This window comes from Bison bison, unplaced genomic scaffold, assembly GCF_000754665.1.
Source record: "Bison bison bison isolate TAMUID 2011002044 unplaced genomic scaffold, Bison_UMD1.0 scf7180017864304, whole genome shotgun sequence".
NCBI lineage: Eukaryota > Metazoa > Chordata > Mammalia > Artiodactyla > Bovidae > Bison > Bison bison.
The window spans coordinates 6776177-6791966 of NW_011494876.1; the positions used below are offsets into that span (position 1 = coordinate 6776177).

General features: G+C 42.7%; 1 protein-coding gene across 1 annotated transcript in view; it reads left to right on the forward strand.

Moving 5' to 3' along the window:
* Window positions 1-15790, forward strand: part of FHIT (fragile histidine triad) — an 851602-nt gene that overhangs the window by 626477 nt on the left and 209335 nt on the right. The window contains exon 5 of the mRNA XM_010851542.1: window positions 11769-11837. Within this exon, the coding sequence (XP_010849844.1) occupies window positions 11769-11837 (69 nt within the window). The remainder of the gene's footprint in view (window positions 1-11768; window positions 11838-15790) is intronic.

Below are 15790 nucleotides of genomic sequence, written 5' to 3' on the forward strand. Positions count from 1 at the left end.
GTAAATGCAACAGCTGCAACGGTAGCTCATAAAACACAAGGATGACAAATCCTGAAATATTCTTGTATCTCTTGAAAGTTGTTTTGCTGGAAACCTCATTAAGGTGCTTTCCCTGCAAGACAGCAAACAGAATCAGTTTCACAGAGAACCTCTGACCTCCTGCCTGTGTGTGTCAATGTGAGTTTGTGCTAAGTCGCTTTCAGTCATGTCTGACTCTTAGCAACCCCATGAACTGTAGCCCACCAGGCTCCTCTGTCCGTGAAATTCTTCAAACAAGAATAGTGTGGGTCAACAGGAAGACTCTTACCCCGGAAGGGTCTACCTGGATTCCACCTGTCTTGTTGCAGGAGCATAACCTAATGTTGTAGAAATGACCTGATTTGAAGAATATCATGGTTTTTCAGATCTTGGGTGAGTTGGTCAACTTTTTTAAGAGTGATAATTACAAGTTCTTTCTTTTTGTTAAATGGTTTTAAGAATTTGAAGCTATTATGCCACTTTGAAAATCAGTCATGAGACAGAAGATAATATGGAATGTTTTACAAGATTGACCTCAAGTTTGTAAGAGAACTAGTCTCTCATGGACCTCCTCACATTCGTGCTCAGAAGCCTGAGATGAGTAGTATTTGGGGTGCCTTCTGCTGGGCTGTGTGTTACTATACCACAGTGCCAATAGAAAATGTTGTATTTGGACTTTGGAGTTGAGAAAATCTATCCACTCTCCCTCCCAAGGCCTCCATTTCTTTATCTATAACTCCCTCCATTTTGCTTCATCTTTCAAGTGGAGATAAAACCAGTATTCTAATACATAATGTTGTGTGTGTGTGCTGAGTCGCTTCGGTCACGTCCAACTCTTTGCAACCCCATGGAGAGAGGAGCCTGGTGGGCTACAGTCCATGGGATTTCCTGAGCAAGAATACTGGAGTGGGTAGCCATTTCCTCCTCCAGGGGATCTTCCCAACCCAGGGATCAAACTTGGGTCTCCTGCATTGGTAGGCTGATTCTTTACCGTCTGAGCCACCAGGGAAGAAAATGCATAAGGTTATTGTGGATTATATGAAATATATTGATAAAGTATATAGACTAATGCTGGCATATTCCAAAGATTCAGTACATTTTATTATTACTATATTATACAGAAGTAGTTTTGAAAATATTTTAGGCAACCTGCTTCTTCTCTCAATCAGAAGGCTTGGTTCTGCAGGGACTTTTGCTAAGAAGATTCCATTCCAGGACATCACCAGCCCCAAAGCTTGTGTTTTCTTCCTGGCTGGATTCTTCCTTACTCGGTTGGGGGAGGCCTCACCTTCTACTGCTAAGCTTAAGGTCAGCATGAAAACACTACCAGCTCCTTAGTTCCAAAATAAATGTCCCTGGAAGTGCTTCTGCTCAAGGGCCTTGCAGACACCTTGACACTGTCAACTCAGGGGTAGAAATAGTCATCTGTCAAAAGGCGTGGGCATGCGATGGTCTCTGGTTGTGCTGGCAGGCTCCTTCCTGTAGCACATGCAGTTGCTGTCCCTGTCGTGAAATGCAGGAAACACACAGTGTTCCTGGTACCCCAGTTGTCCCAGTCAAGCTGAGAAATTTGAAGAAAAAGTAAAAGATAAAGAACAAATCCAGTTTCCAAAAAAAGAAAAATAAAACCCTGAGTTTGTCGAGACCCTGTGGAGTCTCGTGGCTTAACGATTGTGTTTTTCAGCCATACATCACTGGCGGTGTTCCAATTGTGAGATGTAATAATATATCATGAGAGGGATGGCGCTCCAATGATGTACGGGAGCAGTACATCATCTGAGCATCCCGCCTTTGATGATGCATGGCTCCAAACCACAATGAGAGTTTAAAGGAGCTTCTCCTGACTAGATAACTTTAAATTTCAAATTTTTTTTTTTTTTTTTTTTTACAAATTAAGGTTTTTTCAAGTCAAATAAAAGCAAGCTGATGAAATCTGATGCTGTAGAGAGGGTCACCGAACTCTGAAAACGTGGGTATGTGACTTTTCCTTTAGCTTTTAAGCTCATGAGGTGGAAATAATTGGCAGGCTCTTCCTCAATTCCTCCTCCACGAGAAGAGAAGCCCAGAGAACTGAACAAACATGAGCCAGTGTCAATGCATGTATTTTGCCAATCAATTTCCCCCATCTTCCACACTGCAAGCAAGACTAGCTTTATCTTTATCACGAAGAGCTGGATCACTGGAGATGTTGCAATAGGCAGTGGGTAAACCCAGGAGAAGTTTGTTTTCTTTAAGACTTTCCTCCTCTGAAATGTAGAACAAATAGGACAGATAAAAAGTAGATCAACTTCCTTAGCCACTGCTCACAAGTTCAAAACAGGACATAAGGGAAGAAAACAGCTTTTCTATCATGTGTCTTTGTAAAGCAAAAGAAGCACTGATTGCAAGTGAGAAGAAAAAGAAAAGGTGAGTGACATGTGGGCCACTGACCTTGAGCAGGAAATGGGACCTGTTGTCATGGTTCCATCCCCTCTCCTGCTGTAACAATATGTTTATAAGATGGCGATGTCACTTATGAGAATGTATCTGCTTTGTTTAAAAACCACTCACTTTTGGGAGCAAGGAAATCACTGACAATTAAGAAAGCAGGTGCTGAAAGGACTGGTCCTCCTCCTTTTTTTTTTTTTTTAACCCTACTCCAGTAAACAGAACAAAATGAGAAATCTCCGTACTCTTTGCATAATAGCCTCAAACAGGACCAGCGAGAGACAATTACATTTCAAGTGGCTTCTCCCGTTTTCCTTTCCTAAGTGAATTAAAGGGAAGAGTGGTGGATGAGTTACTGCCACGTGAAGAGAAGCATCTGGGCGTGACGCGTTAACACAGGCGCCCTCCCTATTATCTTGCCCCTAGTTTTTTTCACTCCTCTGGCTTCCTCCAGGAGATTCTACATCTCAAATTACTATAGATTCTTGGCATCTTACTCCTACCCCTCCATGACTTCCAAAGGGCAGAACATCCTCTTTTCATCAAATAGAACCACTTACTGTCTCAAAAAGAAGTCCCAAGCGTATTTTCTCCTGTTCTAGAGGCTTAAGTGTATAATCTACGTAATGTAAGCATTCAGCACAGATCTCCCCAAGATGTGCACTTAGGCAAGTGGATTATTTTGATATAAAGGCAGTGGAGACCCCGTGGGCTCAAGAGAGACCACTTCCCCTCCTTTAATTACCTAGAAGAATTTCATTTGGGGACTTTTCCCAGAAAAAGAGTTATTACCAGAGATAAATTTTATCTAAATGCCCGTTCTAGACGGCAAGGAAGACATCTAATTAGCAAACTTTGCTCTTCTTCCTATTGTCCTGTGGATGACCCTCCTGTCCTTGAAATTCTTGATCCCATCCCTTAGCTCATGATAGCACATGTACCTCATTTTACCTTTCTGTTGCTGAGCCTCTCGTATATCTGGGGTTCCCATAGGTACAGTAGTACATTTAATTTTCTTCTATTGATCTATCTGTCTTATGTCCAGTTAATTCTTAGACCAGTCAGAAGAACCTAGAAGGGTGGAAGAAAGTTTTCTTCCTCACTGACAGTAGCACAGAAAATAAATGCATCACCCACTACTCTGAATGAGCAACTGTGCAGAGTTCTGTATATGCATTACCATATCCTCACCAAAATACTAAGATGTAGGAACTCCTACTGTCTCCCTTGTACTAGATGAGGAAAGTAAGGCTTACAGAGAGCAGGTACATTGTCAAAGGTCACCAAACTGGTCATGGTGGTGGGTCTCGATTCTAAGCCTGGTAGCATGCATCTTGGTGCTTAGTCTCTCGGTCATGTCTGACTCTACAACCCTGTGGACTGTAGCCTGCCAGACTCTTCTGTCCATGGGATTCCCAGGCACGAATACTGAAGTAGGTAGTCATTCCCTTCTCCAGGGGATCTTCTAGATCCAGGGATCGAACCTGGGTCTCCTGCATTGCAAGTGGGTTCTTTACCACTGGTACCACCTGGGAAGCCCCTAAGCCAGGTTGAGAGGATATCAGATCCCAATTTATTTATGCTCTCATCCTTCCCATGTAAGCAACAATATCTGGGTGAGTGTATTCCCTGGTTTATTTGAAGAAGTCTGACTTTGCTGCTGCTGCTGCTAAGTCACTTCAGTTGTGTCCGACTCTGTGCGACCCCATAGACAGCAGCCCACCAGGCTCCCCTGTCCCTGGGATTCTCCAGGCAAGAACACTGGAGTGGGTTGCCATTTCCTTCTCCAATGCATGAAAGTGAAAAGTGAAAGTGAAGTCATTTAGTCGTGTCCGACTCTCAGTGACCCCATGGACTTTAGACCTGTACATATCTTGTTTGATTTATGACATGGTTGCTGCTGCTGCTGCTGCTAAGTCGCTTCAGTCGTGTCTGACTCTGTGCGACCCCATAGACGGAAGCCCACCAGGCTCCCCCATCCCTGGGATTCTCAAGGCAAGAACACTGGAGTGGGTTGCCATTTCCTTCTCCAATGCATGAAAGTGAAAAGTGAAAGTGAAGTCGCTCAGTCGTGTCCAACTCTTAGTGACCCCATGGACTGCGGCCCATCAGGCTCCTCCGTCCATGGGATTTTCCAGGCAAGAGTGATGACACGGTTACACCCCAATAAACCCATTGTAAGTTGAAAATATCATTAAGGTGAAAATACATTTAATACACACCTACAGAATATCATAGCTTAGTCAGCCTACCTTAAATATGCTCAGAACACTTACATTCAACTGCAGTTGGGAAGAATCATCTAACATAAAGCCTATTTTATAACAAAGTGTTAGTAGCTCATGGATCTTATTGAATACTATACTGAGAGTGAGAACCAGAATGGCTGTCTAGTACAGATGGTTGCCAATGTATGTACCTCTTGTTTCCCCTTGTGATCGAGTGGCTGCTGTGGGGAATGCCACTGCCCAGCGTCAGGAGAGAATATGGAACCACATATTGATTGCTAGCCCAGGAAAAGATCAAAGTGTGGTTTCTACTGAATGCTTATTGTACTCACACCATCATAAAGTTAGAGAATGGTAAGTAGAACCATTGAAAATCGGGGCCCATCTGTAGCCATAAACAGGCGAATGCAGTGATGAACAATGCCCCTTTCAGTCTCAGAAGTTCCCCTTTGGACAACAAACTGTATCACCCTTAACCAATAGTATGTTTCACGTTGGGAAACCTGATTTCTACTGGTTTTAAGCAGTCTTATCTGCCTCTTTCCCCCCTCTAAGGGGGGAAACAAGGAAGGGAGGAAGGCAGTTTTGAAGGCATAGCCTTCACATTCTGGTCCTCTGCTTATTGACCATTTTAATGCATCTTCTTTGGAGAAATGCCTGTTCATCCTTTGCTCATTCTTTATAGTTGGGATTTGTGTCTTTACTCCTGAGTTGGAACAGTTATGTACAAGTTGTAGATAAAAGTCTCTTATCAGATGGATGATTTGCAGAATTTTTTTTTCTCTCATTCCATGGTTTACCTTTCACTTTCTTAACTGTATCCTTTGAAGCACAAAGTTTTAAATTTTGGTGATGTTCACCTTCTTCCAATTTTAAGGACCCCTATGATTACGCTGGGTTGTTGTTCAGTTGCTAAGTCATTTCCGACTCTTTGTAACCCCAGGGAAGGTAGCCTGCCATGCTCCCCTGTCCTCTGCTGTCTCCTAGAGTTTGTTCATTACACGGGGTACAGATGGATAATTCAGGGTCATTCATACTCTACCTTGGTTTAGCATTGGTTGCAATGCTAATCCTTCTGCATCCATAATTCTCCTTTGCTATACAATTTAGTATATTCACCAGCCCTGGGGTTAGGATACTGAAGGGCCCACAGTCTGCCTCCCACAGCAGTTTTTGCTTTGATTCTTTAGAATCAGACTTGCCCTTCTGTGATTATTCATTGATTTGAGGGTGAGGTGTTCACACACTGAGGGGCAATTGGTGGAGATTGCTGGTCTCCAGTTATGAAGAAGGGTATCTCTCTGTCTCTAGTCTTGCCTGCCCTTTCCCCCACCATGATTTTATCCTTTATAATCAAATTAGAATGTATTCTGAAAAGGACAAAAAGCATCCATGTGACTATACTAACCATCCTCAGGTGAGTATGGGGTAAACTAAATTCATTCAAAAGCATGGAAGGAGACACACAGGTTGTACGAAAGAAGCAAAACCTATAAAAATGTCATTAAGGTATTAATTATCAGGGAGAGCCTACATTTGGAGGGAAAGATAACAAAAAGGGCTTTTAAAGTTAAAATTTTCTCAAGCAGATGAGCCAGGAAAGGGTGGGTCTACTGCATCGGGCAAACTATATACAGTTAATAGATTAGGGGCAGAAGACTTGATATTGACCAACTTGGCTAATCTATATTATACCTGGCATGGTTTTGAACTAGGAAGGTGTAAGGTGGAAGTGGAATTTAAGATGTAGCATCCTTGCTTTAAGTGATCTGAAGTCTCAGGGCAAAGGTAGGTTCCATCCGCCAGGGGATGCAAGTCTGAGAGAACTTAGAGATGTGATCAAAGACATGACTGAGAAGTCAGAGTTGGCAGAGGCATCGAGAGCCCATGTTGAAGAGGGGTCCTTATATTTGGAATCAGGAGAGAGGGTGGCCTCCTGAGATAAGGTGTCACTTGTGGTAAGAGCAAATGTTCTGGCCTCTGATGACAGACTCAGAGTCAGATATCAGCTACTGGTCACTCCCTGCAGGGGTGTGACCTCCTTGCTTAACCCCTTTGGTCTACTTTGTCTCTTGGGAATGGAGATGCATTTATTAACAACCTCTGGGCAGCATTGTAAGGATTAATTAAAGTAATGATGTGAATCAACCCAGGGACTGGTATGTAGTGATCTTTCAATAAATATTAACAAAAAAATTACTACTACTAAGGATAATAATAATTGTAGAGACCTAAAGATTCAGGAAACTTAAACCTGTATTTCTTTCCTCCGCTACATCCACCGCCACTGATTTCTTTGCAAAACTCCTTTTCCTTAGAAAAGTCATCCATGCTTACTTATCTCCTTTTCTTCACCTTCTACTCTCTCGTAAACCCACATCAGTTTTTTAAATAACAACTTAATGGGAATAAAATTCACATACCATAAAATGCACTCTCTCTATACAGTTTTGTGTTTTTCTAGTATGTTCACAAAGTTGCACAACCATCACGACTATATAATTTCAGAACATACTCATCCTCCCCAAAACAAACGACATGTCTATTAGCAGTCACTCCCCATTCCCCCTGACAGCTGCTAATTTTTTCTCTCTCTCTGCAAATGTGCCTGTTTCGGACATTTCATATAAACACAATGATACACTATCTGGCCTTTTGTGTCTGACTTCTTTCACTAGCATAACTCACTTAGTGAATTCTTTCCTGTAGCAGCACTTCATTCCTGTTTATGGCCAAATCATATTCCACTATCTGGCTATACCACATTTCGTTTATACATTCCCTACTTGCTGGACACTTGGGTTCTTTTCCCTGTTTGGCTATGATGAATAATACTACTATAAATATTCATGTACAAGTTTTTCTGTGGACATGTTTTCAGATCTTTGGGGTGGGTACTTAGGAGTGGAATCCTGAATCGTATGGTCACTCTATGTTTAATTTTTGTTGTTGTTCTTTCACTAAGTCGTGTCCTACTCTTTGTGACCTCACAGACTTCAACACGCCAGGCTTACCTGTCCTTCACTATTCTTGGAATTTGCCCAAGTTAACTTTTTGAGGAAGTGCCAAACTATTTTCCAAAACAGTGGCGTCATTTTACAGTCCCCAAAACAGCCTATGAATGTTCTAATTGTCCACATTCTCATACACACTTGTTATTTTCTCTCTCTCTTTTTTTTTTTTTTTTTTTTTTTGCCATGCTGTTGACTGCTAAGTGATATCTCAGTGTGGTTTTATTTTCATTTCACTAATGGCTGGTGATATTGAACATCTTATGTGCTTTTTAGTTAAATTTTTATTTTACCAGTTTCATCGAAATCAACATAGGCTTTCAACAGTGCTGACTCTGTTGATTATATTCTCCATGAAACTCCTCCTTTCATCAATTTTGGAACTTACCCTCTCTTGATTGGCCTCATTCTTTGCTGTATCCTTAGTCTTAGTCCTACTACTTCTCTTCCCAGACTTCAAATGCTGAAGTGTTCCAGTTCTGTAGCTCTGCACACTCCATTTTTTGCATGACATTTATATCCCCCTGAAATTAAGTTGTATATTTATTTACTTGTTTATTTTCTGCATCACCCATTGCAGTATAGTTCTAAGGAGGCAGTGACTTTGTCTTGTTTATTACTATATCCCTGGTTTCCAGAATAACACCTGGTTCTAAATAATTTTTGCACAAATAAATCTATTAAAAAATGTAGACAGATGTTATCTGAATAAAGAACAGAGATCTCCATAATTAAATAAGCTTCTGGATTGCTAATTGAACAAACGTAACCGTGTGTCTTTTGGGTGCCTCTTCTGTGACAGTGTACTGGTGAGCATTGTGAAATTGTAGTTGACCATGAAAATTTTTTTGGTATATAGTGCATCATAGATTTTTAAAAATACTCTTATATTGCAACATTTAACTAGAGGTTTTATTAGCACTTAGAAAAGTCAATTGTGATCACCAAAGCTCAACATGAATTCACTAAGAACAACTTAGGTCAAATTATCCCTGTATGTGCTGCTTATCAGAAGGCCATTCTATTGGAAGGCGATGGCAATGGTGTTCCTTCACAACAGCAAGGTTTTGAGCTGGCTTTATCATCACTTCCCTTTTCTGAGAAGTTGAGTGGGTTGTCAGGATCTTGTGATCGATCTGTCACTTAAGAATTTAAGTCAAGCCATCAGGCTGGGTTGAGATCTATGCCCTTGGGGGAAATCACCTGTATGGTGAGCTGTTTGCTTTCATCAATGTCACGGTGAATTTAAAGTGGTTACCAGTCATCAAGAGCGGCATTCCAAGACTGGGTGGTAACTGAGCCTATAGAGATAGCCCTGAACACTAAACCCAGGACAGCAAGGTAAAGGAACAGAGGTGTGGGGTGGGCCTGGACCCAGTAAGTTCACAACTACCTATATGTCCTTGGTGAATGAAGATGGGCATATTCCTAAGGACAAGGCACAGAGGGTGACCAGTGAGAGGGAAGTCAGGCAAGCATTCAGGAATATGACTCCCAGAATGCAATAGGGCAGGCAAAGTAGTGAGTGACTCGGATGCCCATGTTAGCATGTTTTCAGGAGAGGAGGTCAAGAACCACATGGATAATCTGAACCAGTGGTTCTCAAGGTATGGCCCTGGACCAGCAACATTGATATCACTGGGAGTTTGTTCGAAATGCAAAATTTAAGGGTCTAGTGATCCGTGTTTCACCAAGCCACAGATGCATGCTCAGATTTGAAAACCACTAGTCATAGCAACAGAAATAAGCTTTAGCAACAGGATAACTTTAATATTCCATTCAAGAAGCTTCATAAGTATATTCCCTTCTGGTATGGGAACCAACCCCTGAATGTGATTTCTACTCTATCTGCCAGTTAGAAAAATAATAAACATAAGTAAAAAGTAAGAGTAATACTACTGCAGTTATGTGTGTTGAGTATCACTGCTGCTGCTGCTAAGTCACTTCAGTCATGTCCGACTCTGTGCGACCCCATAGACGGCAGCCCACCAGGCTCCCTCATTCCTGGGATTCTCCAGGCAAGAACACTGGAGTGGGTTGCCATTTCCTTCTCCAATGCATGAAAGTGAAAAGTGAAAGTGAAGTCGCTCAGTTGTGCCTGACTTAGCGACCCCATGGACTGCAGCCTACCAGGCTCCTCTGTCCATGGGATTTTTCCAGGCAAGAGTACTGGAGTGGGGTGCCATTGCCTTCTCCGGTACTGAGCATTACCTATGTACTAAGCAGCAAGCTAAGGACATGGTTAGCTGATTTGGTCCCCTTAACAACTCTGTGCGGTTGAAATGGTTGCAGTCCCCATTATCTGTAATGGTACTGAGATTCAGGACTTATGAGGCAAGACCACACAAGCTAGTAAGTGGAAGTTCCAGAAGTTGCATTAGGCCCTTTGGCTGCAGAACACTGGTCTGGAATACCTGATTATTAGAAAGGCCAAGGTAGATGGTGGGTGGGTGGATAGATGGAAGAAAGGAAGGAAAGAAGGCAAGAAGGACAGGAAGAAAGAAGTAGAGAAGGAAGGAAAGAGGAAAGAAGATGGAAAGGGTAGCTGCAGGCTTAGGAAGTAAAGATGGAATGAAGGATAGGCTCTTTCCATGTACTATGGCATTTTTCCAGTCTTGCTGTTAAGTCAACTAGCCCGTGTGCGTCAGTCAGTTTCAGTGTGGGCTTATCCAGCACTGGTTCTTTCTAAGAGTTTGGCTCCATGGATAGTCAGTGATAGGTTCCCCCCTGTTGTTTTCTCTCCCTGTCTCCCACTGCTCACCTTGTCTTTGTGACGTAGGCATGTGCTCGTCCCAGGAGCTAAGGAATCCGTAAATGGCTTTCTCATTAACTGGAGAATATTCTGGGAAAAACATGTGACTCTTTGGGGACCATGTGCTCAGAGGCTGTTGTGAAGCTCCTCTCTGCTTCATTCACCTTGGACGGTCTTGCTCCCTGCCTCTGCTTTAATAGCCTATCATTTTCTCCTCCTCCTGCAGCAAAGCCACAGGGACGCTTAATCTCACAGTCTCCAGAGGCTGTTGGGAGGCTTGGAGCCTGATCGCTGTAATCAAGAAGGGGTGGGTATGATCAGAGACTGGGTCTGATTCTTTGTCTGCTTCTCCACATTTAGGCTTTTCCTTTTTGCATTCCTCCCCTTGGTTTGTAATAAAGGAGGGGACATAGCTCAAGGGCAGGCATGAGGTTTAACTTCAGTTGAAGTACAGTAGAGGCTATTTGGAAAATAAAACTTTCAAATGGCAAGTTAGCCTTGAAGGATATATTGAATTAGATATGCAGTGTGCTTTGATTCATGATCTCTGCATAATAGCATTGCTAAGTATATTACCTGGGTGCTTTAGTATACTAGAGAAATGGGCTGTTTAAAAGATTAACTTCACAGAATCAGTGTTAACGTACTGATGAAGAATGTGGGAGTAAGAGCCAGATTGGTGGGCTTCCTGCGCTGACCCTACCACTTCCGGTGGGCCCTTGACCTCTCTGAGTATAGATGCTCTCATCTGTAAAATGGAGATCAAAGTAGAACTTTGTAGGGGGTTATTTAGATCATTAAATGAGACAAAAGCCAAGCACAGTGCTTTCTTACAGTAATTCAACACCTAATAAGTGAGAACTATTTACGTTACTATTATATGATTATTATTTGAAGTCCTGGCTCTGTAATTTGGTTCATAGTCCTTTCTACTCTCGCTCATCTGCTCTTTGCTTATGCAGTTCTCTGTTAGCCAGTTCTTATTTCTCAGTTTCAGAGTCGCCATGGTCACCTTTGAAGACGTGCTGTCATTTCAAAGCACTGGCTAAATACAACCAAGACTGACAACTCTGAATAATTCCACAGAGCCCCTAAAACACTGGCATTTCACTCAAACTCTCGTATATGCCACCACATTGTCCTGTCTTGTTTTTTTGCCTCTCTCCTCTCTGCAGATTTCAGATATGATTACTGGAGATGATAATCATCTTCCTCTGAAAAATAATCCAGCAGGAACCCATGTGGAGTAATTGGACTTCACGAGAGCATCGCTGTCAAGTCTCGAAATATATGAGGAAATAATCACATTTTATTCTTTCTTTTATTTTTCAGCATGTTCACGTCCACATTCTTCCAAGGAAGGCTGGAGACTTTCACAGGAATGACAGCATCTATGATGCGGTAGGTCTGCTCTCTCTGATCTTACTGTTTGATCACTGGTGCCATCAGAGTGATGAAATCAATCTGATGAATCAGGAACACTGGAGGTGTGGTCTTCAGTGATATTCTACCCAGTAAGACTTGGAAAGGGGCTGTAGAGGCCAAGAAGCCAAGAATGGCCACTGCAGAAACTGAAGGCAAATGAATTACAATGATTTTCTTTTTCAAATGAAATCTGGCAGAAGCCAGGTGTCCTTGTGATTTCTGCCCTGTCATTTACCAGGGCACTGAACATTTGTGTGGAGATACAGCACAGAGGTTCCATAGGAGGTAATTTAGAGTGCCACCAATGGAAACCGAGCAGATTGATGTATGACTTTTTTTTAGTTGAATACTACATTTAGTTTTAAAACCACTTTGAAATCCAGTTTGTCTTTCCTAATAGCATTTATTCAGAGTGGAACTTTGAATTGTGGCCAGCAGAAACTAGGTTGATTTGAACGATAATGTTGCAGGAAGGGTGACCCCTTCCAGGGCCTGAGAGTGTGCTCTTGTCTCACAAGCAGAAGTGAATTGTCCAAGGAAACACACAAGCTAAAAAGCAAGACACTTTACTGGGAAGAGGCGCCTAGTTGGAGAGCAGGAGGGTAAGGGAACCCAGGAGGACTGCTCTGCCACGTGACTCGCAGCCTCGGCTTTTATGGTGATGGGGTCAGTGTCCGGGTTGTCTCTGGCCAATCATTCTGACTCACGAGTCCCTTCCGAGTCCTTTACCCTCACCCTCACCCTCACCCTAACCCCAACCCCTAACCCTAACCCTAAGCCTAACCCTTCTGGGTGGCCCACGCATGGCTCAGCCAAGATGGATTCCAGCCAGGAGGACTCTGGAAGGTTGGTAAGACATATGGACTGGCATCTCCTCTCTCCTTTGGACCTTTCCTGATTTCTTCGGGTTTATGGTGGTTTGTTAGTTCCGAGTCCCTAACCAGGACCTCCTGCTGTAAGGTAACCCATGCAAGTGACTCATTCACGTGTCTTCCTGGCCAGGGCAGGTGGCCTCAGTCAGTGTTTCACCCAACAATAAGAGGGTGACCCCTGTGTCATAAGCACTGAGCAGTTAACTTATTACTTCCCTTCAAAGATGTAAGTGTGGCCCCAGTGTAGAGATGAACAGCAAGAGCCAGGAGATCTGCTCCTAGGACCACACCTACATGAGAACCTGGGCGTGTCTGTCTGTGCTACGTGAACTGTGCAGTCTGTAATAGATGTGTTGGTGTGAAGAAAAAAGAAATGATTTCAGTGTGACTATTTCTTCTAGCTAGGAAAGGGCACATATGTTCCCCACATGTAAGAGCTGATCAGATGGTAGTGGGGGCCTGGGGTGCTTAGTTGGGAAGGGTTCTGAGGCTGTTCTGGATGCGTCTGCCATGGGTATCAAATATGAGAGAGGAGCCATTTATTTGACACTCCTGTTCTATCCCTTTGAGAATAATGTTTCAAACACATTTTATAATTTTAATTGTTTGTCATGGTACTCGACCTCTGTGATGATTCCCATCTGGTTTCCAGCAGTCAGAAACTTTTTTTTTTAATTTATAGGGATTTTTATGCATCTTTTAAAAATATATTTGTATTTATAAGGTTTCTTTGTAGTAACTAAGTATTAAAATGGCTACCCAAACCCTGAAAATTAAGATCAAGAGGTCAACAGTTAGTAATGGGACTTATAAATCATTTATCTGGGAGTCACTGAATTCTCTGAGGTGACAAGTGAGCATGTCTGGGGCATCTCTCACTGTCTTAGGTATCCTGTACTTTCCAAGGGCTGCAGTCCACCTGCGTAGGGTAGACACAGTCTAATCACTGGTTCCTAAGTGCTGCTCTGTAGACCAATTGCTGCAAATCTCAGTTCTCAAGAGGTCCTATTCCCAGAAATACTGAACCAGTATATTACAGAGCCACATAAGAGTCAGTAATTGTGTGTGCATAAGAAAGTCCCCAGGAGATTCTGATGCATGGCTAGGCTTGGGAATGTGCTTTCCCCAAATGTATACTTTCTCAAAGCTATGTCCTATAGTATTTTAAACTGAACTCATTTTCATTGGATGTGGAATGTATTTTGGGGGTTAGCAAGGGCTTAGTTTGAGTTGGAAGAAAATTAGAATTATGGAGTAATTATAAAAGAGATGCATTTTGAAAAAATCCAAGTACTGATCTTATTAGCATAAACTGAGGTTAATAAAATGTTGCCAAGTACAGGCTATTTTAATGAATACATTAGCACATGATTTATATACAAGTGAATACTGCTAAAGTGGTATTAAAAGTACTTGAAAACACTGTTTTCTTAGACTGAACTGTCACCTTGAAATCTTGTTTGTATTTCAAATGTGCTTGTGACAAAAGCTGCAGGGCTACCTTTCAGCCCTGGTGGAGACACGGAGCCCAAGGTCAAGGTTGGCACGTGGCCTTTCTCTCCCCTCTCACGCTTTTGCTCTCGTGCGCACCCTCTCCCGGGGTCTCCAGCCCCACAACACGTGTCCCTACCTCCTACCTATTAGGAGAAGCTTCTCAGGAGAGGTAATTGCTAAAAGAGTTTTTTTTTTTTCCTCCCATTACTTGGTGAGTTATAAGTACCCAGTAAGGGAAACTGCTAAGAAACTTGAAGAGATTGAACTTTGGAGACAGCCAGAGTTAGGTTCCAATTCCAGTGCCACCTACTGCTTGTGTGACATTGGACAAGTCACTTAATCCCCTTGCCTTTAAAATGCAGATATATATAAAACATACTCTTCAAAATGTTGTTGCATGTAATATATGATGTGACTGCGGGGGTCCTCAGCCTCCAGACTGTAAACCTGTACCTCCTGTCAGATCAGAAGCAACATTAGATTAGAAATAAAGTGCACGACAAATGGAACATGCTTGAATCATCCGGAAACCATCCCCTCTACCCATGGTCTGTGGAAAAATGGCTTTCCATGAAATTGATCCCTGATCCTGAAAAGGTTGAGGACTGCATGAAAAGCTTACTGCAGAGACTGGTACATACTAAGCATTTATTAGTAAGTAACTGTTTCTCTTCTTATTAATGCTATTAGTTTTGTTTTGTTTTTCAAAAAAACAAAAACAGCCACAGTGGGTCAATGGAGAACCTGGATTTGAAGCCAGGTTATTGGATGCCCCCACTGAGCACTTTTTTCAAGGGTCAGATATCCAATTTTCCCTCTGTTTTAAATCATGCATTTTGAGATTCATCTTCCTCTTTGTGCAAAAATACATCTCCAGTTTGAGCACATAATAAGATAATGTCTAGAAAGCAGCATGAGAAACATGAGGCATTACACAGGCGTTATTGGTACAAGACGTAACGGACATTAGACTGAGTGATCTTAATCAGGAGTGATGGAGCGATGAGGGGCAGCATTCTTTATCCTGGTGGGAGCACTGGCTCCAGATTATGCATCTCTCCATGAAACACAGCAAACAGGCTGCCTGGGAGGGCCGGGAGTGGAGTGGGGACAGCAGGAGACAGAGCTCCGTAAGGCGTAATTGTATCCCCACTGCTGCAGAAATAGAAGATGATGCCTGCAGAAGCTCTGCATTACAAATGGGCTTGGAATGCTGTGTTCTCCCCAGGCGCTATTTGCAGAAGGATGGTGACAAATCGGAGAAGGTTCACAGAAGGGTGATGGGGATGACAGAGCCCGGAAACAGTTACCTGGGGAGTCACTGAAGGTGAAGATGTGTTGTCTGAAGAACATGTGTGGTTCGTAGAGGGAAGGCAATAACAGGTTACCATTTCTAAATACCTGAAGGGCTGGCAGGTAGGAAAGGTATTGAAGCTGTTTTAAATGGTTCCAGAGAGCAGATCTGGAACTCTTAGGCGTCCAGGAGGCAGTCACCAGTTCCACAGAAGAGCAGGTCAAATTGATAGAAACTTGTAAACGCTTAGAGTGCCTTGCGAGGGGGTG